General features: G+C 48.2%; 1 protein-coding gene across 1 annotated transcript; it reads right to left on the bottom strand.

The window, feature by feature from the left end:
* Positions 1–1316: 1316 nt before the first annotated feature.
* Positions 1317–24627, bottom strand: LOC119971065 (Wilms tumor protein 1-interacting protein homolog). The gene is made up of 7 exons (XM_038806206.1): positions 24416–24627; positions 23005–23072; positions 10693–10755; positions 7607–7737; positions 5346–5397; positions 3858–3926; positions 1317–3605 (listed from the first exon to the last, which is right to left on the bottom strand). The coding sequence occupies exons 1-7, from the start codon at positions 24594–24596 to the stop codon at positions 3453–3455; spliced, it is 717 nt and encodes a 238-aa protein (XP_038662134.1). The 5' UTR covers positions 24597–24627; the 3' UTR covers positions 1317–3452.

Below are 24627 nucleotides of genomic sequence, written 5' to 3'. Positions count from 1 at the left end.
AGTGCAAACACAGACAGTGACCCAGCCGGCCATACATATGGTCTAAACCACTAAAAAACAGATGAAGCTTTTGAAGAATATGAGGAACGTAGGAACAAACTCAAACGGGGAGTTAGGAGGGCTAAAAGAGGCCATGAAATGTCATTGGCAAGCAGGGTCAAGGAAAATCCCAAAGCCTTTTATACATATATAAGGAGCAAGAGGGTAGCTAGGGGAAGAGTAGGCCCACTCAAGGACACAGGAGAGAAGCTATTTGTGGAGTCAGAGGAAGTGGGCGAGATCCTTAATGAGTACTTTGCATCGACATTCACCAAAGAGAGGGACATGACGGATGTTGAGGTTAGTAATGGATGTGTGAATACTCTGGGACATGTCAGCATAATGAAGGAGGAAGTGTTGGATATCTTAAAATGCATGAAGGGCGAATCTCTCCACTGCCTTGTGGATTCCTCGAGGGAGCTGAAGACTAGATTTCCAACAGGAAATCTGGAGTGGAGCCTGAAGGCAGACTGATGTCTAAACTTCTCATCTTTCCGACACCTCCTGCAACCAGGCCAGTGCCAAACGTAATGCTTTTCATTCCTTTGGACTTAGCCAGGGGAGGTTGAGGGGGTGTTACTGACCTTCGAGCTACCCCGGGTCTCCATACATGTTACCCGGGCCTCTGCCCTGTGAACACACTCCAGTTTTGGTACAGAGCATTAACAGCAGTTCCAAGTGATAAACCCAACTCGGATGGCATAGGGAACATGTGCTGCAGGTTATCTTCGACAGTGGGAGGGGCCACTGTGCAGCAATGAGCAGCCACCGCCCATCTCAAACCATCCACCATTTTCCTTTGCTGCAAGTGTGGCAGAGACGGTCAGGCCAGAGTGGGATCCATCCTGAGATACATCCGCCGATGCTCAACACAGTAGACCACTGCGGCACAAACCATAAAGGTGGCAAGGTGGTTTGCACTGCGGCCTCACCGTCTGTGTGGAGTTTGCACGTTCTCCCAGTGTCTTCCTCCGGGTCCCACAGTCCAAAGGTGTGCAGATTGGGTGGACTGGCCAAGATAAATTTCCCCTTAGTGTCACAAGGATTTGCAGGTGAGGTGGGGTTATGGGGATACGGCAGGTGAGTGGGCCTAGGTAGGGTGCAGACTTGATGGGCCAAATGGCCTCCTTCTGCACTGTAGTAATTCTTATGAGATGGAAAGCTGCCACGAGCATTTCCTGCACTTACTTTTGCATGTTTCCTGCACGTCCCATGATCCCTCAGGGTAATGACATCACTTCCCACCATCCAATCACAGACAAAGCACAAGGTCAAAGTTAACTACAAAAACTTGTTTTATTTGAAAAAAGGCAGATTATATCTAAGGTTAAATGACCTTTGACATTTACACGTTTAATAATTTAGGTTGATATTATGTGGCTTTATTTTTAGATAAATAAATCTACATGTCTTTTCTTTGCCTCAACAAAAGCAAAGACAGAAATTTTCAACCCCGATGAAGAACTGGAGAGATGGTCAGGTCACGGCCTGAAGGATTTAGGGAAAACTTTTTCTTCCATTTTCCTTGGGCTGCTCAGTGTTATTTTAACCAACGTCCCCACTGCTCCCCGCCCCCTTCAAACCCCTCCCTCTTGCAGGTTCCAAAGGTGCTGAACATACTTTAAATATCTCTCATGGTCTTCACCTGGGATCCCAGAGTGTGTATCAAAGCAAACCCTAACCCGACCCTCACTCCCACTTCACCCCAATCAGATAGGCAGCTGAGCAACTACCATTCATTCAGGAAGACATTTCCTGGCAGGGACAGCCAAGGGGAATCTCCAACAATAAGGAAACACCGACATTGCCGATGGTGCTGCAGATACTTTCCCATCAAGCTGAACTCAAGGCACCCAAAGGAGGGAAACACTTTTACCCAGCAATGCCAGTCGTCTCTTTCTGGGGAAGCCGCCATGTTTGTTTTTGAAAGTTTTCAGCTTGGTGACCTGGGAAAGTGACAGTAGGTCGATCAGGGAGGTCTCGAAACCTGGGCGGAGGGAGGAAGCTGGTCAGTCAGTGACGAGGCCTTACTTTCAGACGGTGAGGTTCATTTGGAAAAATAAATAAGGCGGAGACGGCAGTTTGGAGTTGGTGGTGGGGAGCGAGCGGGGGGGGGGGGGGGGGGGGGGAGGTGAAGAAGAGTTGACATCATGTGACTACTTTCAATATCCCCAGTCAGGAGGGAAACCTGTTAGTCAAACCAGTTGAACGACCAGTTCAATCAGAATGCCTGCCGGTTGTCAATAGGTCAAAGGGGCAGCCCCAATTACTAAACTAATAAACACAAGTAACTCGGACACTTCCCATTCATAAAAACCTTTCCTGATTCTCGTCTGAAAGGATGGGATGTGGGGCACCATCTCAAGGCAGGAGGGAAATCTGTGCCTTTAAGGTCCAATTGATGCCCAATCAGGTGAGCAGCCATCAGCAGCACCCACCTTTCCATTATCCTCCTGTAAAGATTTGGAGATGTACGGAGTGGGTGTGGAACACGCTGGGGGCGTGGGGCCCATTGAATAAACAGTACAAAACAAATACATGTACCGTGTTATCCAATTAGAGTAAAAACACACACTTTTAAAAAACTATTAAAAAAAATTACAAAGTTGGGCTGACTGTACATTGCAACCGATGAGGAGTTTTATATCAAATGGTTGCCTTACTTTGCATAGTCTATATGCCTGTGTGTTGTAATCGGTACAAAAGAGGTTAATTATAGCAAGTGGATGATGTGTTAGTAAGTGCTGAATTACCCATCAAGCAGTGACTATAGTCAAGTTGCCATCAGTTAAGCGAAAGAGAGGCCCTCAGCCATTGACTCTCAAGAGGATGACAATGTCCCTCGGTGTGCTGAAGAGTATCTCAAATAAATCCTTTCTCTTGAGAGGGGCAACCAAGCTTTGCTCACTCGAAAAAGCACACCCTGATCCAGAAGGTGAGGCTTTCAAAAGAAAAATTGTCATTAGTGTCGAGTGTGTCATATTTAGCTGCCATTTTGGAAATTCCAACATGTGGTTGGATCGAGGTTGGAATCGTCACTCTGGTCTGGCCAGAGAGATGTCAGTCAGTCAATAACCCCAACACTACCTGGAGGCAGGGCCTTGCCTGTCGAGACATGCTCAGTGAATTCCTCACACCGAGTGCCTTTGTCCTCCTTCCCGCAGTCTCAAAAGCTGCTTCTATCCTGAAGATCACCAGGGCCTTGGACATCCGGTTGGTAACCTTGGACACTCCCACTCCTTCCGGAAGAAATGCCAGGAAGATTCTAGATTCAGGTTATTACAGTAGTTTGAGGAGGAGCCGGGATGTGGAAGAGAGCGAGAGCCAGGCGTGGCTAGAGTTCTGGGAGTAGATTCCCACCCGCCAGGTCGAGGAGTTGGCACCCGTTCAGTTCGGTCCTTAATGTCCAGTCATCACAGTTCGGTGATATGAAGCTGGTAACCCGGGGGTGGATGTGGTGACGGAGGAATGTGGATTCGCCGGATGTGGCAGCCATGGCACAGCAGGTGCCCCTCCAGAGGGTAACAGCGACAGCCCTCCTCGTCATTCAACTGCAGGTGACAGTCCTGGGAAAAACAATGGAAGAATAATAGGTTATTGCAAATAAAACATCCCACTTCCGTAACCCTACCCTGACCCACTCCAGCAACCATGGATCTCCTCCTCCTGGCTTACTGGAGTAGTCAATCATGGTAGACCATCTAGTTCTCAATAGCCAATGAGGCTGTTGCTGCCTTGGGAAATCCCCAATTCCGCAGAGTAGAGGTTAACAGCAAGAGTAAATAAAACCATTTAAGGTCCGCATGTCAAAGGCTCACCTCACAGTGGTAACATTCCACGTGATAATCTTTATCCATTGACACCACTCGGATCGTCTCCTCAGAACCCTGAAAATAACAAAAAACTCATTCATTCAGGAAGTCCTCCCAAGGGTGCAGCAGGCCCTCCCCCACCAGCCGCCCCGATACACGCGGCACCCCCAAATCCCCTTCACAATTCTGACACAAAGAACTAATATCAATACAGTACAGGAACAGGCCCTTCGGCCCTCCAAGCCTGTACCGGTTATGATACCAACCTTTGCCAAAACCCTCAGCATTTCCTTGTGCCATATCCCTCTATACCCATCCTATCCCGTACCAGCCTCCCCGGACAGGCGCCGGAATGTGGCGACTAGGGGCTTTTCACAGTAACTTCTTTGAAGCCTACTCGTGAAAATAATCGATTATTATTATAATATTATTATCCACGTGTTTGTCAAGATGCCTTTTGAACACCGTTAATGTATCTGCTTCCACAACCTCCCCTGGCAACATGTTCCAGGCCACTCACCACCCTCTGTGTAAAAAATCTGCCTCGCATATCTCCTCTAAACTTTGCCCCACGGATCTTAAACCTATGCCCCCCGGTGACTGACCCCTCCACCCTGGGAAAGAGTGCCTGCCCATCCACTATCAATGTCCCTCATCATCTTTTAGACCTTTTATCGGGTCACCCCTCGACCTCCGTCTTTCTAATGAAAACAGTCCCAGTCTATTCAGCCTCTCCGCATAGCTAACACCCTCCAGAGCAGGCAACATCCTGGTAAACATCCTCTGCACTCTCTCCAAAGCCTCCACTGCCTTCTGGTAGTGTGGCAACCAGAATTGTACGCAATATTCCAAGTGCGGCCGTACCAAGGTTCTATACAACTGTAGCATGATTGGCCAGTTTTTATACTCAATGCCCCTTCCAACGAAGGCAAGAATTGCGTATGCTTTCTTGACTACCTTGTCCACTTGTGTTGCCACATGGACCCGCCCAGATCTCTCTGACTTTCTATATTCCTAAGAATTTTACCATTTACGGTATATTTCCCCTCTATGTTAGACCTACCAAAATGCATTATCTCACATTTGTCCGGATTAAACTCCATTTGCCATTTCTCTGCCCAAGTCTCAAACGTATCTATGTCCTGCTGTATCCTCCGACAATCCTCAACACTATCTGCCACTCCACCAACCTTGGTGTCACCCGTGAATTTACTAATTAATGACGCTGACGCCTGCATCATAAGAGGAGACGGGGTAGGGAGGAAGGGGAGGAAGAGAGAAAGCGAGAGCGAGAAATGCATAGAGAGGAAAGAAAAAATAAGAGGGGGAAAGAGAGACAGCCAAAAATAGATAGCGGGAACGATCGAGCAAATAACTGAGAGGGAGAAACAGCGAGCGAGAGATGACGAATGAGAGAAAGAGAGGAGGAAGGTAGGAAGAATGAGAGATAGTGAGTCAGTCAGATTGGGAAGGAGAGAGAAATGGGTAACATACCTGTGCCGGCAGAATGGGATGTCCACAGGATGCGCATTTTGGTGCAAAGACCCTGGACAGAAAAAGATTGCCACAAATTAAGACACAAAGAATATAGAGAACACAAAGAATGTAGAGAACACAAAGAATGTAGAGAACACAAAGAATGTAGAGAACACAAAGAATGTAGAGAACACAAAGAATGTAGAGAACACAAAGAATGTAGAGAACACAAAGAATATAGACAACACAAAGAATATAGTGAACACAAAATATCCTCGGGAGGGAGTTCTCGGCTGGAACCTAAACAAGATGTTTACATTATCTTAGTAACACATGGACCCGTGTATGGACTCATTTACAAATGGGTCAATAGTGGTGATGGTGGGGAAGAGAAATCCTCTTGTTTCAGGCTGAGGGTTCAGTGCAGTACTTAAAGGGTGCTACACTGTCAGAGGGTCAGTACTGAGGGAGCGCCGCACTGTCAGAGGGTCAGTACCGAGGGTGTGCTGCACTGTCAGAGGTTCAGTACTGAGGGAGCACTGCACTGTCAGAGGATCAGTACTGAGGGAGTGCCGCACTGTCAGAGGGTCAGTACTGAGGGAGTGCCGCACTGTCGGAGAGTCAGTACTGAGAGAGTGCTGCACTGTCAGAGGGTCAGTACTGAGGGAGAGACGCACTGTCAGAGGGTCAGTACTGAGGGAGTGCCGCACTGTCAGACGGTCAGTACTGAGGGAGTGCCGCACTGTCAGAGGGTCAGTACTGAGGGAGTGCCGCACTGTCGGAGAGTCAGTACTGAGAGAGTGCTGCACTGTCAGAGGGTCAGTACTGAGGGAGAGACGCACTGTCAGAGGGTCAGTACTGAGGGAGTGCCGCACTGTCAGAGGGTCAGTACTGAGGGAGTGCCGCACTGTCGGAGAGTCAGTACTGAGAGAGTGCTGCACTGTCAGAGGGTCAGTACTGAGGGAGAGACGCACTGTCAGAGGGTCAGTACTGAGGGAGTGCCGCACTGTCAGAGGGTCAGTACTGAGGGAGTGCCGCACTGTCGGAGAGTCAGTACTGAGAGAGTGCTGCACTGTCAGAGGGTCAGTACTGAGGGAGTGCCGCACTGTCAGGGGGTCAGTACTGAGGGAGTGGCAAATTGTTTTTTAAAAGATATTTTAAATCAATTTTAAATCTGCCCTTCACATGCAAGATTGTATAACACTCTTTAAAGAGAAGAGAATTACCGGTGTTCTGGCCAACAATCCTGCCTCAACCAAAAGCACCATGAATATTAACCGAGCCAGTCCGACTGGGATCAGTGTGTGTGTCATAGTGAATGTTAGCCCACACAGCAGCAGGCCCTGCAGTTTATTGTGCATGTCTCGCTTTGTGGGAATGGGATTTTTACTCTGGTACATCACCAAATGTTGATGGAGAGAACCTTTGTTGGACACTCAGTACTGGGCAATTTAGCATAGCCAGTCCACCTAACCTGCACATCTTTGGACTGTGGGAGGTAACCGGAGCACCCGGAGGAAACCCACGCAGTCACAGCTGCTTCACAGCGTCATGGTCGCAGGTTCGATTCCCGGCTTGGGTCACTGTCTGTGCGAAGTCTCCACGTTCTCCTCGTGTCTGCGTGGGTTTACCCCGGGTGCTCCGGTTTCCTCCCACAAGTCCCAAAAGATGTGCTGTTAGGTAATTTAGACATTCTGAATTCTCCCTCAGTGTACCCGAACAGGCGCCGGAATGTGGCGACTAGGGGATTTTCACAGTAGTTAATGTAAGCCTACTTGTGACAATAAAGATTATTTTTATTAGACTCAGGCCGACCGCGCGCACACTCAGGCCGACCGCGCGCACACTCAGGCCGACCGCGCGCACACTCAGGCCGACCGCGCGCACACTCAGGCCGACCGCGCGCACACTCAGGCCGACCGCGCGCACACTCAGGCCGACCGCGCGCACACTCAGGCCGACCGCGCGCACACTCAGGCCGACCGCGCGCACACTCAGGCCGACCGCGCGCACACTCAGGCCGACCGCGCGCACACTCAGGCCGACCGCGCGCACACTCAGGCCGACCGCGCGCACACTCAGGCCGACCCGCGCGCACACTCAGGCCGACCCGCGCGCACACTCAGGCCGACCGCGCGCACACTCAGGCCGACCGCGCGCACACTCAGGCCGACCGCGCGCACACTCAGGCCGACCGCGCGCACACTCCCTCACACAAGTGGCCAAGCTTCGAGAGAAGAGAGACACGGGGAGGGGAGAGAGATGAGCACGACACTCACGTGTGGTAATCTTTGACACAGTAAATATTGTTGTCCACATCGACTGTGAATGGCACACCATCCAGGCACTCATTGCACACCACACAGCGGAAACAGCCTGGGTGATAGGACTTCCCGAGAGCCTGCAGAATCTGTAAACAACCCAGAGTGAAGTTAGTTTACATCGCACAGAGACCTGAGCAGAACATCCCCCTTCCCTCCTCTGTGGAATGCTTGTGCTCGTACAGGTATCATAGAATCGGATAACACACAAACCCATTCAGCCCCATCATGCATGTTCAGCATTCAATCAGCTAGTGGTTAATCTGTACCACAGCCTATATCTCTTAACACGCTGACCCCAGCCCCTTTCAGATAAAGACCAGTCGTCCAATTGGCCTCTTCAATTATTTGGTGTATGGGTCCATTAGCTTTTAGTGATGTCAGATACAAGAAATCAACCACAGCAAAACCAGTCTCTTTCTGCCGCTCCCTCCCCTTGTTGGTTTGTTACTTGAATCTTTATCCTTTGTTGGTATTTGGAGAGTTAATACTTCAGTAAGCCACAGAAATATCAATGACCCTTTCCTCAAGTTAAACACTGGAAAAATGAACACGTTGCTCGTCATCGGCATTCCATATCTCCAATTGGTGTCAAAGCCGGTTAAATGTCTGTATATACCAGGCTTAATAATGTATTGGATTTATTGCCAAGTATAAACTTACACAGAAAACAAATTAAAGCTAGCAGATGAAGAGAATTATAGGAGTTAACTTTCGACAATATTTTAAACAATTCTCTGAAGTCAAAGTAACAAAACATTTTGCAATTCTTCGTGGTTTGTTATCTCTATCTTTGATAAACATAATACAGACAATCAGCTGCTTGAGTTTGACCCGCTCGTCGTATATAACTTTATTGCATCTTCTATTTTTTTCATTCATTCATGGGATGTGTATGTTGCTGGCTCGGCCCGAGAAGGTGGTGGTGAGCTGACTTCCTGAACTGCTGCAGCCCCTGTGGTGTAGGTACACCCACTGTGCTGTTAGGGAGGGAATTCCAGGATTTTAGCGTATCGAGTGAAGGAACGGCAATATATTTCTAAGTCAGGATGGTGAGCGACTAGGAAGAGAACATCCAGGTATGGTGTATTTGAACTGATTGCAGCATATAAGTTGACCGATTTTGCATTGTGGAAAGTTATGTTTAGGCCTATATTCACAGCATAGAACTTTCCTCTCCTTTCTGCTAAGAAATGTTATACTTGCATTAGGAGTAGGCCTCAATTTCTCACCTCATAAGGCGAGCAAATCATGCTTCTCTAAGTCGGCAATACAATAAATAGAAATACACCCTCCAGCAAAAAGAGTGGAGAACGAGCAAAGTACGAAGCAGCTTTGAAACTTTGCAACATTTCTCACCTCACCAAATAACGGAGCTGCCGCGAGGGAATGTGGCGTCAGTAAAAAAAATCTGGTGCGAGGATGAAGCAGCAGGAACCTGCCCTGAGAACGATACCCAGGAGCAAATACGGCACGATCAGAGGAATCAGCCACTGGCCCGATCTCCAGAAGCATGAAGGGGAATTGGATCCTCAAAACCGTTAGAATAGCTACATCGTCACCAGAAATGCAATGTGTATCTGCAGTTAAATGGGCCAAATCAAACCAAGTCCAGCAAAGATTTTGGAGCTAGTTGGTGCAGCTGATTTACACAAACCAGCTCGGTGTTGGGGCAGAAGGTCGAGATCACTCTAACTACCAGGAGACACCGTCAAACTTCATCAACAGAGAGTGTCAAAAAAAATATCTACTCATTATCTCACATCGGCAACTGTCCCCATCAAACACTCCCAGGACAGGTACAGCACAGGGTTAGATACAGAGTAAGCTCCCTCTACACTGTCCCCATCAAACATTCCCAGGACAGGTACAGCACGGGGTTAGATACAGAGTAAAGCTCCCTCTACACTGTCCCCATCAAACACTCCCAGGACAGGTACAGCACAGGGTTAGATACAGAGTAAAGCTCCCTCTACACTGTCCCCATCAAACATTCCCAGGACAGCTATAGCATGGGGGTCAGATACAGAGTAAAGCTCCCTCTACACTGTCCCCATCAAACACTCCCAGGACAGGTACAGCATGGGGTTAGATACAGAGTAAAGCTCCCTCTACACTGTCACATCACACCCATCAAACACTCCCAGGGCAGGTACAGCACGGGGTTAGATACAGAGTAAAGCTCCCTCTACACTGTCCCCATCAAACACTCCCAGGACAGGTGCAGCACAGGGTTAGATACAGAGTAAAGCTCCCTCTGCATTGTCCCCATCAAACACTCCCAGGACAGCTATAGCATGGGGGTCAGATACAGAGTAAAGCTCCCTCTACACTGTCCCCATCAAACACTCCCAGGACAGGTACAGCACGGGGTTAGATACAGAGTAAAGCTCCCTCTACACTGTCCCCATCAAACACTCCCAGGACAGGCACAGCACGGGATAGTTACAGAGTAAAGCTTCCTCTACACTGTCCCCATCAAACACTCCCAGGACAGGCACAGCACGGGGTTAGATACAGAGTAAAGCTCCCTCTACACTGTCCCCATCAAACACTCCCAGGACAGGTACAGCACGGGGTTAGATACAGAGTAAAGCTCCCTCTACACTGTCCCATTAAACACTCCCAGGACAGGTACAGCACGGGGTTAGATACAGAGTAAAACTCCCTCTTCACTGTCCCATCAAACACTCCCAGGACAGGTACCGCACGGGGTTAGATACAGAATAAAGCTCCCTCTGCCCTGTCCCCATCAAACACTCCCAGGACAGGTACCGCACGGGGTTAGATACAGAATAAAGCTCCCTCTGCCCTGTCCCCATCAAATACTTCCAGGACAGGTACAGCACAGGGATATGGACATGTTTTGCCAAATTAGAAATGGTTTTGTTCTTCTGTAGCTCTGTTTGTTACATCACCTTTACAGCCAGTGAGAACCTCTGCTGGATTAACTGGAGGCTGGGAGGACAATCACTGCGATGGTTAGTTACACATGTTCACTATTACAGAGAGGAAGAATCCAGGGAGTGCTCGACATTCCTTACCATCTCCATTATCAGATGTCCACACACGAAACACTTGTCTGCCGTCTGCTGGAAGCCCGAATACTGGGGGAAAAAAAGAGATTCATTTTAAAGATTCCACACAACATAATCAATAGTACAAATACAACACAGGCAGTATTACAATACTATGAATCAGCAGCCTTTCACACTCCCAAAGGTCACCCAAATCTTATCATTCTCATGTCCAAATTTCTCCCTGGTCTCACCCACTCTCTATCTCTGTAATCTCCCCCAGTGCCACAACCCTCAAATTCTCTGCATGCCTCTGATTCTGGCCTCTTGTGCATCCCCAGTTTCAATCGCTTCATCATGTGTGGCTGTGCCTTCAGTCGCCTGGGCCCCGAGGTCTGGAATTCCCTTCCTAATCCTCTTGATCCCACTCTCCTCCTTCAAACCTACCTTTCACCAAACCATAGCAGGAGGCCATTTGGTCCATCTTGCCCATGCCAGCCCGAGGACACCCAGGTGCTCTTTCTAATCCCACCTTGCTGCACCCGGTCCATAGCCCTGTATCTTACAACACATAAGGTGCAGATTCAGGTACGTTTTTAAAGAGTTTAGGGTCTCTGTTTCCATCACCAACTCGAGCAGTGAATTCCAGACTCCCACTACCCTCTGCGTAAAATGGTTCTTCCTCATGTCCCCTCTGCACCTTCTGCCATTTATCTTGAATCTATGTTCCCTGTTCTAGGGAAACAATTTTACCCTGTCCACTCTATTTTTCCCTCATAATTGTGGACACCTCAATTAAGTCTCCCCTCAGCCTTCTGTGTTCCAAGGAAAATAACCCCAACCTATCCAATTTCCTCGTAGCTACACTTCTCTCGTGTTGGCAACGTTCTTGTAAACCTCTGCACTCTCTCCGGAGCAATTACATCCTTCCTGTAATGTGCTGACCAGAACTGCACACAATACTCCAGTTGTGGCCTCACCAGTGTTTTGTACAATTCTATTATATCCTTACGTTTATATTCTATACCTCTGCCAATGAAGGAGAGCATTCCTAGGTTTCTGAAACAATCTTGTCTACTTTGTCTTTAGGGACCTGTGTACCTGTATGCCAAGATCTCTCACTTCAGCTACCCCTGAGTATATTCCCATTTATTGTGTACTCCTTATAACTGTTTGACCTCCCTAAATGCATGACCTCACACTTCTCTGTGTTAAATTCCATCTGCCACTTTATCGATCACTTCACAAACCCATCTATATAGTTTTGAAGATTGTAGCTATCCCCTACACTGTCCATCACTCGGCCAATCTTTGTGTCGTCTGCAAATTTCCCGATCGTGTCCCCCTACGTGCACATCTAAATCGTTAATATATAACACACACAGTAAGGGTCCCAACACTCAGCCCTGTGGAACACCACTTGAAACAATTTTCCCTTTGCAAAGACAGCCATCGACCATTATCCTTCGTTTCCTGTTACTAAGCTAACTTTTTGTACACCACATTCACTGCACTACCTTCTTCAACCCTTCTTGTCACTTCCTCAAATAATTCAATCAAATTTGAGGCAAGTCCTTCCTTTAACAAATACATGCTGATTATCCCTGACGAGTCCATGCCTTTCTATCTGACAATTAATCCTATCTCTCAGGATTGATTCTATGAATTTGTCCACCACTGACGTAAGACTAACTGGCCTATAATTGTTGGCATTTCCATCGATCATTTTTTTAAACAATGGAATCACGTTTGCATTCTCCAGTCCCCCAGTATCTCCCCCGTATCTAGTGAGGATTGGAAAATCATCCTCAGAGCATCTGCTATCTCCTCCCTGACCTCTTTCCATAGCCTCGGAAACAATCCATCTGGCCCTGGCGACTTAGCAACTTTCAAGGATTCCAATCCTTCGAGTACATAGCTTCTGTTCATAGAATTTACTGTGCAGGAGGCCATTTGGCCCATCGAGTCTGCACCAGCTCTTGGAAAGAGCACCCTACCCAAGGTCCATACCTCCACCCTATCCACATAACCCAGTAACCCCACCCAACACTAAGGGCAATTTTGGACACCAAGGGCAATTTATCATGGCCAATCCACCTAACCTGCACATCTTTGGACTGTGGGAGGAAACCGGAGCACCTGGAGGAAACCCACGCAGACACGGGGAGGATGTGCAGTCTCCGCACAGACAAGTGACCCAAGCCGGAATCGAACTTGGGACTCTGGAGCTGTGAAGCAATTGTGCTATCCACAATGCTACCGTGCTGCCCCATCTTCTTCTCTCTCTATGATTATCCCATCCTATATCTCAGTGTTCCTCCTGGACGACTATATCTACATCATCCATTTCCTTTGTAAACACAGAGACAAAATATTCATTTAAAATCTTTCCCACAGCCTCTGCATCTACACGCAAGTTCCCTTCATCTCTGATAGGTCCCACTTTTTATTAACTAACTTTTTACCATTAATATATTGGCAAAACATCTTTGGGTATTCTTTAACTTTACTTCCTATCTTTTATCATGGCCTCTCCAAGTTTCCTTTTTTACTTCGTCCCTGCACTTTCGCTACTCGTCTAGGCTATCTGCAGAGGTTAGTGCTTTATGCCTATCGTACACTTTTTTTCCCGGTTTGATCTTCCATGTATTTCCTAGACAACCAGGGGAGGCTAGATTTGACAGTACAAATCTTATTTTTGGAGGGCACGTCTACTTTATACATTTAGGATCTTGTATGGTCACCTGCCCTAATATCTCACGTGGCCGTGTGTGAACCTTTGTTGATTACGTCCCAATGAGGAAACCTGTGCTAAATGCACCGTGTCTAAATACAAGTTATTGGTGTTAGGAGATGTTATGCCCTTACAGCAAGATGGATTGTTGAGCTCAGATTGAGACCAGCTTGTTCAGCCCTTGCTCACTGTGCATCCCAGAGATATGAAGACATTCATTTGTGAGGCAGCTGCTGTTTCTCTTTTCCAGGCATGGAGCAGCTCACAGTCACTGTTCCTCAGTCAATTCCCAGACCCTGCTCGCTCGCCATCTGTTTCCCAATCAGTGAGGAATGCAGCCTTTTGGTTATTGATTGACAAACCTTTTTTTAATAAATTTAGATTAGCCAATTATTTTTTCCAATTAAGGGGCAATTTAGTGTGGCCAATCCACCTACTCTGCACATTTTTGGGTTGTGGGGGCAAAACCCACGCAGACACGGGGAGAACGTGCAAACTCCACACGGACAGTGACCCAGAGCCAGGATCGAACCTGGGACCTCAGCGCCGTGAGGCGGTTGTGCTAACCACTAGGCCACCGTGCTGCCCTTTGATTGACAAACCTAAAGAGTTTTGGGCAGCACGGTAGCACAAGTGGATAGCACTGTGGCTTCACAGCACTAGGGTCCCAGGTTCGATTCCCAGCTTGGGTCACTGTCTGTGCGGAGTCTGCACGTTCTCCCCGTCTGTGCGTTGGTTTCTTCCGGGTGCTCCGATTTCCTCCCACAATCCAAAGATGTGCAGGTTAGGTGGATTGGCAATGCTAAATTGCCCTTAGTGACCAAAAAGGTTAGGTGTTATTGGGTTACGGGGATAGGGTGGAAGTGAGGACTTGGGTGGGTCGGTGCAGAATCAATGGGCCGAATGGCCTCCTTCTGAACCGTATGTTCTAGTAGCACAGTGGTTAGCACTGTTGTTTCACAGCATCAGGGTCCCAGGTTCGATTCCAGGCTTGGGTCAGTGTGTGTGTGGAGTCTGCACGTTCTCCCCGTGTCTGCGTGGGTTTCCTCCATGTGCTCCGGTTTCCTCCCACAAGTCCCGAAAAACGTGCTGTTAGGTGAATGGGACATTCCGAACTCTCCCTCTGTGTACCCGAACAGGCGCCAGAGTGTGGCGACTAGGGGATTTTCACAGTAACTTCATGATAAATAGAGGCATAGAGTACAAAAGGAAGAATGTTATGCTAAATCTTTCTAAAACACTGGTTAATTTCAAGGTGGACTATTCCATTCAATTCTGGGTGACCATTCTTTAGGGGGAATTTCTGGCAGAGTGGGAATGTCATTGGACAAGTAATCCAGAGGCAGAGACCAATGCTCTGGGGAAATGAGTTCAAATCGAATATAAATTCAATTAGTGAATCTGGAATTAAAATTAAAACCACAAAACCATTGTCAATTGTCACAAACCTGCTGTCATTTCATGTGACTCCAGAATCACAGCAAAGTAGTCAACTCTTAAATGCCCTCTGAAATAGCTGAACATGTCACTCAGTTGTATCAAACTGCTATGAAGAGTAAAAGAAATGAAACCAGATAGACTACCTGACATTGACTGACAACTGAGGCCTGTCAGCATGGGATGGACAGAGCTAAGCGATCCCATCCGATCAGATCTCAGCTCTGTAGTCTTGCCACATCTAGCCGTGAATGGTGGTGGACAATTAAACAACTCACTGGAGGAGGAGGCTCCACAAATATCCCCATCCTCAATGATGGAGGAGCCCAGCACAGATGTGCAAAAGACAAGACTGAGGCATTTGGAACAATCTTCAGCCAGAAGTGCTGAGTGGATGATCCATCTCGGTCTCCTCCGGAGGTCTCCAGCATCGCAGATGTCAGTCTTCAGCCAATTCGATTCATTCCACGCGAGATCAAGAAACGGCTGAACGAAGCGGCATGAGGTGATCGGTCGCAGACAAGGTGGCTCCTGCTTGGAGATTCAATTTTTGGTGAAAAAAGTGGTGTATGGTGAAAGCTTTGGTTCCTCCTCCACGTGTGATGTCCGGAGGTTACAATATGGAGAACAAATCGAATAAGGGGTCATCTTGACTTGGAAGGCCCTCGTGTCCCAGGAGGGAAGAACATGGCGGAGGCCCCTGTGTCGTCGTTGCCACCAGTGGACAACTGAGAGGCTGGTGGAATTTCTCTCACAGGAATTCAAGAAACAGGAACAAGTGGTCTCCGATGACCTGTCAAAGGTAATTGAGGTGGCACCGGCACCCATGCATGTAACTTTGGGCAGGGTGGAACAGAAGGTGGAGGAGACAGTCACGGAGTACGTGGCGAAGGTGTTTGGGAAGCTGGTGGGGAAGGGGGTCTTCGCAAACCCTCACGAAGTGGTCCGGGCCCACTGGTCATTGAAACAGACACCAAGATCTGGGGAGCCACCACGGGGCAATTATAGTCTGACTTCACAGATACTTTGTGTTGCCCTATTATGTATTTTCTTTTTATTTCATTTTATTTTCATGTACTTAATGATCTGTTTGAGCTGTTCGTAGAACAATACTTTTCACTGTACCTCGGTACACGTGACATTAAATAAATCCAATCCAATCCAATAAGGAAAGGATTCTGAGGAGGGCAAATGACACGCAGCAATGCAGTTTTGAGGGCCATCCTGTCAAGTTTGTATCAGGACATCGGGGCAGAACTGGCAAAAGGCATGCAGGGTTTAGCAAGACCAAGGCAGATCTTTACAGAGCAAGGTGCGTTTCGGAATAGTGAACCCAGCTCACTTTCGGGTTACATTCAAAGTTCGGGACTATTATTCCGACACGCCGGAGGAGGCGGATGACTTTGTGAAGATGCACGGACTGGGGGAGAATTGGATGAAGTTGATGATTACATCAGAATGTTGTTTTTTTTATAAAGTGTGTTTTACTATTTCTGTGCACGTTTCAGGATTTGTGGTTCGTTTGTTTTTTCTTTTACTGAATTGGTGGAAATATTTGGGGCGAGTGATCAGGTGTAGGGTTTGGGGAGAGAGAGGGATGGGGGGAGGGGGGAAGAAGAGGGATTGGGGGGGGGGGGGAAGAGGGATTGGGGGGGGGGAGAAGAGGGATTGGGGGGGGAGAAGAGGGATTGGGGGGGGAGAAGAGGGATTGGGGGGGGGAGAAGAGGGATTGGGGGGGGGAGAAGAGGGATTGGGGGGGGAGAAGAGGGATTGGGGGGGGAGAAGAGGGATTGGGGGGGGAGAAGAGGGGTTGGGGGGGGGGGAGAGAAGAAGGGGTTGGGGGGGGGGAGAAGAGGGGTTGGGGGGGGAGAAGAGGGATTGGGGGGGGAGAAGAGGGGTTGGGGGGAGAAGAGGGGTTGGGGGGAGAAGAGGGGTTGGGGAGAGAAGAGGGGTTGGGGAGAGAAGAGGGGTTGGGGGGAGAAGAGGGGTTGGGGGGAGAAGAGGGGTTGGGGGAGGAGAAGAGGGGTTGGGGGGAGAAGAGGGGTTGGGGGGGAGAAGAGGGGGTGGGGGGAGAGAAGAGGGGTTGGGGGGAGAAGAGGGTTGGGGGGAGAAGAGGGGTTGGGGGGGAGAAGAGGGGTTGGGGGGGAGAAGAGGGTTGGGGGGAGAAGAGGGGTTGGGGGGGAGAAGAGGGGTTGGGGGGAGAAGAGTGGTTGGGGGGAAGAGGGGTTGGGGGGGAGAAGAGTGGTTGTGGGGGGAGAAGAGTGGTTGGGGGGGGGAAGAGTGGTTGGGGGGAGAAGAGGGGTTGGGGGGGGGAAGAGGGGTTGGGGGGGAGAAGAGGGGTTGGGGGGGAGAAGAGGGGTTGGGGGGGAGAAGAGGGGTTGGGGGGGGAGAAGAGGGGTTGGGGGGGAGAAGAGGGGTTGGGGGGGAGAAGAGGGGTTGGGGGGGAGAAGAGGGGTTGGGGGGGAGAAGAGGGGTTGGGGGGAGAAGAGGGGTTGGGGGAGAAGAGGGGTTGGGGGGAGAAGAGGGATTGGGGGGGGAAGAGGGATGGGGGGGGGGGGGGGAAGAGGGATTGGGGGGGGGGGGAAGAGGGATTGGGGGGAGGAAGAGGGATGGGGGGGGGGGGAAGAGGGATTGGGGGGGGGAAGAGGGATTGGGGGGAGAAGAGGGATTGGGGGGAGAAGAGGGATTGGGGGGAGAAGAGGGATGGGGGGAGAAGAGGGATTGGGGAGAAGAGGGATTGGGGGAGAAGAGGGATTGGGGAGGAGAGGGATTGGGGGAGGAGAGGGATTGGGGGAGGAGAGGGATTGGGGAGGAGAGGGATTGGGGGGGGGAGAGGGATTGGGGGGGGAGAGGGATGGGGTGAGGGAGAGGGATTGGGGGGGAGAGGGATTGGGGGATGAGGGAGAGGGATTGGGGGATGAGGGAGAGGGATTGGGGGGGGAGAGGGATTGGGGGAGAGAGGGATTGGGGGAGAGAGGGATTGGGGGGGGGAGGGATTGGGGGGGGGAGGGATTGGGGGGGGGAGGGATTGGGGGGGGGGAGAGAGGGATTGGGGGGGGGGAGAGGGATTGGGGGGGGGGGGAAGAGGGATTGGGGGGGGGGAGAGGGATTGGGGGGGAAGAGGGATTGGGGGGGAAGAGGGATTGGGGGGGAAGAGGGATGGGGGGGGGGGGAAGAGGGATTGGGGGGGGGAAGAGGGATTGGGGGGGGGAAGAGGGATTGGGGGGGGGAAGAGGGATTGGGGGGGGAAGAGGGATTGGGGGGGGGGAAGAGGGATGGGGGGGGGAAGAGGGATGGGGGGGGAAGAGGGATTGGGGGGGGAAGAGGGATTGGGGGGGGAAGAGGGATTGGGGGGGAAGAGGGATTGGGAGAGAGGGATTGGTTGGGGGGGGAGAGGGATTGGGAGAGAGGGACAATAATAATCGTTATTGTCACAAGTGTGGTGATTGTGTATCAGTGTAGGTGCAATACAACTGAGCAAGCACTTGTGGGAGCACGGGAGAGCTATAAATACACAGGGACAGGAAGTGAGGAGACATTTCACGGAAGGGAGAACTGGTAGCAAGACACAGACACACAGGCAGGCAGCATTTGAGGTAGCCGTAAGAAGCTCTGAAGACAGAACAAATTCACAATAAAGCATCTTCTCCACCTTTGAGACTACGAGCTTTATTAAGGCACAAGGAACAACACATGGTACCAGCAGTGGCTTCAGACGCGTACTACAAGACAACTCAGCTGCAGACACAGAAAGACCAAAATGGCATGGAAACCTCCTACTGGACATTTGACTTGGGAAGACCTCGCTTATTCAAGGATGTGGGTTGGACGCCCACCTCAGCTGAACATGACCGGCAATGTAAGAAATGGCTGGAAAATATTTAAACAAATGTTCGATATATATATCATAGCTAATGATTTAGCAGCAGCCTCAGATGAAATGAAAATAGCACTGTTCATTGCAGGACATGAAGCTAGAAAAGTATATAATGGATTTAAATACTCAAAAGCTGAAGACAGCAACAACTTACAAATAATACTAAAAAATTTGACGAGTACTGTATGAAATTTGAACAGCACTCTATGCTCAGAGGCCAAACTGCACAGAGACTGAGTGATGCAAAACTCAAACAATCACTATCAGAACAGAAAGGGTTCAGTCAAGAAATCGCGAGTGAAAAGTACAGATCAAAAGGAAGAATGAATTTTTCAGAGACAAAACGCTGAGGTCCAGTTCAGATCAAAAGGATAAAGTAACATTAACTTTTCACATAGACAAAACGCTGAAATCCAATGGAGATCAAAAGAAAGTAACTTGAATTTTTCACAAAGCCAAAATGCTGAAATCCAGTACAGATCGAAAGGAAACGGTAACTACTTACGCTTTTCAAAAAAAAAACCCGCGGAAATCCGCAATAAAATGGCGTCGGAGCACATTTTACAGTCTCTGGGGCACAAAGAACGTAAGTCAGCGTCCGCGCATGTGCAGGAAACAGAAGCCGTGCATGCGCAGTTACAATCACCCGTTTTGCATTCTGCGCAGTCTCAAAACATTTTGGTCGCGGATCTTTATGCGCATGCGCAAGCCGCGCATGCGCAGTGGACACAAAACCGCACAGTAAAGGAAGGCCGATTTGTGCATGCGCGATTGATTCCTACGCATGATGTCACGAGCGTCATGACGTCTGAGGATCCGGACCACGCCCACTTAAAAGGGAAATGCCCGAAAATTGAGAACAAGATATTTAAAGCTGTAAAACCAAATTTACTTGCCTCAGAAGACAGGAAAATGCCTGAACTTAAACCAGCAGTTGAAAATAACTCTCACAACACCCTGGAAAAAGCAGTCTGCACCACCCAAATTGAAGAGAACAAAAAAAAAATCCGAAGCAAAAAAGATGATTGTTTTACTAACAATACTACTCAGACATGGCTGAGTTATTCGGATATTCTGATCACAGCATCAGCGACACGGTCGCAAAACTCAACACGAATCTACTCGTGGTAGATGAATCCAACACCATGGTGCCATGGCAGATCGTCAATACATTGGATGACAGCAATATCCAAGACGAAGACGACAGAGAGCACAGAAAGACTCCAGAGAGAGAGCGATGACAGGCTCCACAGTGAGTGATGAAAGACTCCAAAAGGGAAGTAAGCAAACACTCCCTGGCGAACACTATGCATGAACAAGACCATGAAGGTCAACCCGCCGTATCTGAGCAACCGCAAGCAGACTATGAAAGTCTACCAAGCTCACATAATCAAGAAGAAGACAATGTTTAGCACACTGGGCTAATGAGTTGGCTTTTAAAGCAGACCAAGGCAGGCCAGCAGCACGGTTCAATTCCCGTACCAGCCTCCCCGAACAGGTGCTGGAATGTGGCGACTAGGGGCTTTTCACAGTAACTTCATTGAAGCCTACTCGTGACAATAAGCAATTTTCATTTCATTTTCATGTACATCTACCCACTGCATGCGAAAACAGTGACAAGGTGATCACACTCGACATACAGGAGGTACAGGATCACAGCGAGACTGACAGTTCTCAGCTTGTCTGTACAGAAGCACAGAGTAGGGCCACCCAAGAGTCCAGTTAGACCACTTCAATAGAAACCATGAAGATTTTGACTCCGGAAGAGGAGCACCAATAGTCCAGAGAGACTACATCAATAGAAACCATGAAGATTTTGACTCCAGAAGAGGAGCGCCACGAGTCCAGAGAGACCGCGTCAAATGAAATCGTGAAGAATTTGACTCCAGAAGAGGAGCACCAAGAAAGCAAAGACGAGGTATCAAATCCACCACAAATGACTGATGTCACCAGCATCAATGCAACATCAGATCAGTCTCACCATTCTCGAGACGAAACGTTCAATGCAACAGATTCCACAAAGGACACTCGCACCAATAACTGTGACAATGACTCAAATTATCCACACGGGACACTCATTGAGCATAACAAGAAAAACAAAAGCCACAAGAAGCACAGCAGAAATGAGAACAACAACAGCAAGAACAAAAGCAACATGAAGCGTGATAAGAACAAAAATCGCAAGAAGCACTGCAGAAACAAGAACAACAGCACCAACAAAAACTACAAGCACGACAGAAACAACAGCAATGAAACAACGACTTGTACAAAATGGTACAACTCTGCACATAAAGGACAATGCCACAGCACACTGCAAAGCAATGACAAGACTACAAACATGCCATGGGATGACAACGAATCGCACAAACTCACATCTGCTCCAGAACAAGCAAGCACACCAGCTTTCAAGGCAGATGACATACTAAATCGATACCACAAGCACAGAAAAAAGTCCATGTCAGTCAACATCAGTGGTTCGACCATGCAAACACCATGGGATGACGTATTGGTTACTTAAAATAACAAGAACACCGACAACATTCACAACAGAGTTGCAATATCAATATCACCACGTCAACAACAACAAAAAAGAAAAAACTCAGTGAACAAATTCATGAGTTTGGACTCATAAATGTTTTTATTAAGATTGGACTCATAAATATAAATTGGCTTTGTAAAATATGCAATAGCACCATCACTTGTATAGATACACATATCATAAGTAACTGTTTTGTACAATTTTCTTTAACGACGTACAGAAAATATGTAAAGAAAAAAGGGGGATGTGGTGATTGTGTATCAGTATAGATGCAATACAACTGAGCAAGCACTAGAGGGAGCACGGGAGAGCTATAAATACAGAGGGACAGGAAGTGAGGAGACACTTCACAGAAGGGAGAACTGGGAGCAGGACACAGACAGGCAGGCAGCATTTGAGGTAGCCGTAAGTTAAGCTCTGAAGACAGAACAAATTCACAATAAAGCATCTTCTCCACCTTTGAGACTACGAGCTTTATTAAGACACAAGACACAACACAACAAGTAGGCTTACATTAACACTGCAATGAAGTTACTGTGAAAATCCCCTCGTCGCCACATTCCAGCACCTGTTTTTCTTTAGAAATGAGAAGCCTTAGAGGCATCCTAACAGGAGGTCTTCAGAATTCTGTATGGGTTGAACTGGGTAAACGTGGAGAGAATGTTTCCACTATTGGAAGAATCCAAAACTCAATAAATAAATACAAGGTAGTTATTAATAAATCCAATAGGCCAACGAGGAGAAATTTACTCAGTAACTAGAATGCGCATCTTGCTACCACAGGAAGTGATTGAGGTAAAAATGGGTTCAAAAGAAAATTAGACAAGTACGGACCAGGGTTCTGAGGGTTAGTCATTGCTGACATCATTGAAACAAATGGTAAAATCAGACAGTAAGGATTGCTTCTAAAATCAATCAACAATGGCCAATCCAAACTCCACAACATTTCGATCTTGTGCTCTTACTGATCCCTTTCCTGGAATGACTGCCCCAACGGTGAGAAGAGAGAACTGGTGTACACAGATGATTTCACCATTAATGTCATCAGGAATATTTAATGGACGATTAACAAACCACTTTCAAATTAAAATCATGAAACATTTTCAGTTTTGTGATGTTGAACCACTTGTTTGGTTACTTCAACATTCCAGAGCTACATTATCAGATAAAACTCAACACCAAGCCATGTCAGTCAATATTAGCGCAGAGTGGAGTTTGCACATTCTCCCCGTGTCTGCTTGGGTTTCACCCCCACAACCCAAAAATGTGCAGGGTAGGTGGATTGGCCACGCTAAATTGCCCCTTAATTGGAAAAAATAATTGGGTAATCTAAATTTATTTTATTTTTAAATTAGCGCAGAGGACCGAAAGCTTGGTAAAGAGGTTTTAAGGAGGATCGTAAAGGAATGAGAGGTGGAGGCTTTGAGGGAAGGAATTCCTGAGCTAAGGGCCCAGGAAGCATGGCTGCCGATGGTGAAGTGATTAAAACAAATCACTTGTTTTAAGAGGGTTGTGGGGCTTGAGGAGATTGCATAGATTTTACTCTCACCAACAGTTCAACACCCACCAGAAATAAACATCTTGAAATGTTCTTTATGGCAAGGACTGAGCTCAGGGTCCAGGGACACTGGGCTGAGGTGATTTGGTCTGGTCTGGTCTGGACTGGGTGGTCTGGTCTGGTTGGGAGATTGTTGCAGGTTCACATTGTCACTCTTACATGCCACTGAAATCAGAGAAGGATAATAGACTCACCAGGAAATCTTCCTCACAATACACCTTGCCGTTCACGTTATAGAACGCCTTCCCTCGCAATCGCCTCCCTATCAGAAAATACCAGCATTATACAAAGTAAGATGGTTCATTGAGAAATTACAAGATTGATGAGCAGGATATGATTAACTGGTCCACTGAGCCTGTCTGTCTATCCAGTCATATAATTTCCTCCTCCTGCTGGGAATGATCCAAGGCTGTCTTCCAGCACCATCCAGAGAAGCCATTTTCCATGTGAGAGCCTGTACAACCAGTGTCCCAGGCTATTGCACTGTGTGAGACATCAGCACCAAACCCTCATCTTGTCCCTGTTCAACATCCTCATACAGACCCACACATTCCAGTGTAGGGCAGCAGTCACTAATAAATCCATTAGGGAATTCAGGAGAAACTTCTTCACCCAGAAAGAGTGGCAAGAATGTGGAACCCGCTCCCATAGGGAGTGGTTGAAATGAATAGTATTGATACATTGGAGGGGAAGCTGTATAAACACACAAGGGGCACTGGAATAGTCAATATGCTGATGCTTCGAGAGGTTAGGCTTGCAGGACATTGGGTTCAGCTGTGATGCCTTTTGTTGTTGAGTAGTCAGCTATCAGCACTCTTATATAATTTACAGGGCAGAAGGAGGCCATTCGGCCCATCGAGTCTGCACTGGCTCTTGGAAAGAGCACCCTACACAAGGTCAACTCCTCCACCCTATCCCCATAACCCAGTAACCCCACCCAACACTACGGGCAATTTTGGATACTAAGGGCAATTTATCATGGCCAATCCACCTAACCTGCACATCTTTGGACTGTGGGAGGAAACCGGAGCACCCGGAGGAAACCCACGCACACACGGGGAGGATGTGCAGACTCCGCACAGACAGTGACCCAAGCCGGAATCGAACCTGGGACCCTGGAGCTGTGAAGCAATTATGCTATCCACAATGCTACCGTGCTGCCCACTGGAAGAAGGTATTAGAAGTAGTCAGCATTTTGAGGAGCGGTGAAGAAGTGGGAGGGAGGACAACTCCATCCACTCACTTTGATTTCATATCCATTAACCTTTCCCCAGAAAAAAATCAATCAATCTCCGATTTAAACTGATTATTTGAGTTAGCAGTTACTGTTTTTTAGCCTGAGACAGTTCACATTTTCACCATCCTGTGCGTGAAGATGCGTTTTCCAACATCTATCCTGAATGATCAGACTCTGATTTTAAGGTGATGCTCCCTTGCCCATGACTCCTCCACAACCTGAGAAAGTGTCCCTTCCATCCACCCGATGAATTATTCTTTTTAAATCCTAAATAAAATCTCAATCAAAAAATACCGTACATAGGCAAGAGGAGGAGGAGAGAGAGAGTCAGGGCGGTGAACTGGGTGATGATGGAGGGGGTTACTCACCACAGGAGCAGCAAATGAAGCAGTTGGTGTGGTACAGGTTGCCCATAGCTTGGCAGGCCTGGCTGGCTCCGTACACTCCCTTCCTGCATTTCACACACATCCCTGAGGGAGAAAACAAAGCCACAAACACATACATGGAGTTTACTTCGGCAAGAATTAATCTGAGATTAACATAGAGCATATAGTGCAGAAGGAGGCCATTCGGCCCATCG

Source organism: Scyliorhinus canicula, chromosome 9, assembly GCF_902713615.1.
Source record: "Scyliorhinus canicula chromosome 9, sScyCan1.1, whole genome shotgun sequence".
NCBI lineage: Eukaryota > Metazoa > Chordata > Chondrichthyes > Carcharhiniformes > Scyliorhinidae > Scyliorhinus > Scyliorhinus canicula.
The sequence above is the reverse complement of the archived record's forward strand: the minus strand, read 5'-3'. Positions and strand labels throughout refer to the sequence as shown.

Excerpts from the sequence above, each read along its gene's own strand:
- LOC119971065 (XM_038806206.1), bottom strand. The coding sequence starts at position 24,596 with ATGCTCTATGTTAATCTCAGATTAATTCTTGCCGAAGTAAACTCCATG. Across the intron at positions 10,756-23,004 it reads ATTGTGAGGAAGATTTCCTG|TATTCGGGCTTCCAGCAGAC; the intron begins GTGAGTCTATTA and ends TTTTTCCCCCAG. Across the intron at positions 5,398-7,606 it reads TGTGTCAAAGATTACCACAC|GGTCTTTGCACCAAAATGCG; the intron begins GTGAGTGTCGTG and ends TTTTCTGTCCAG.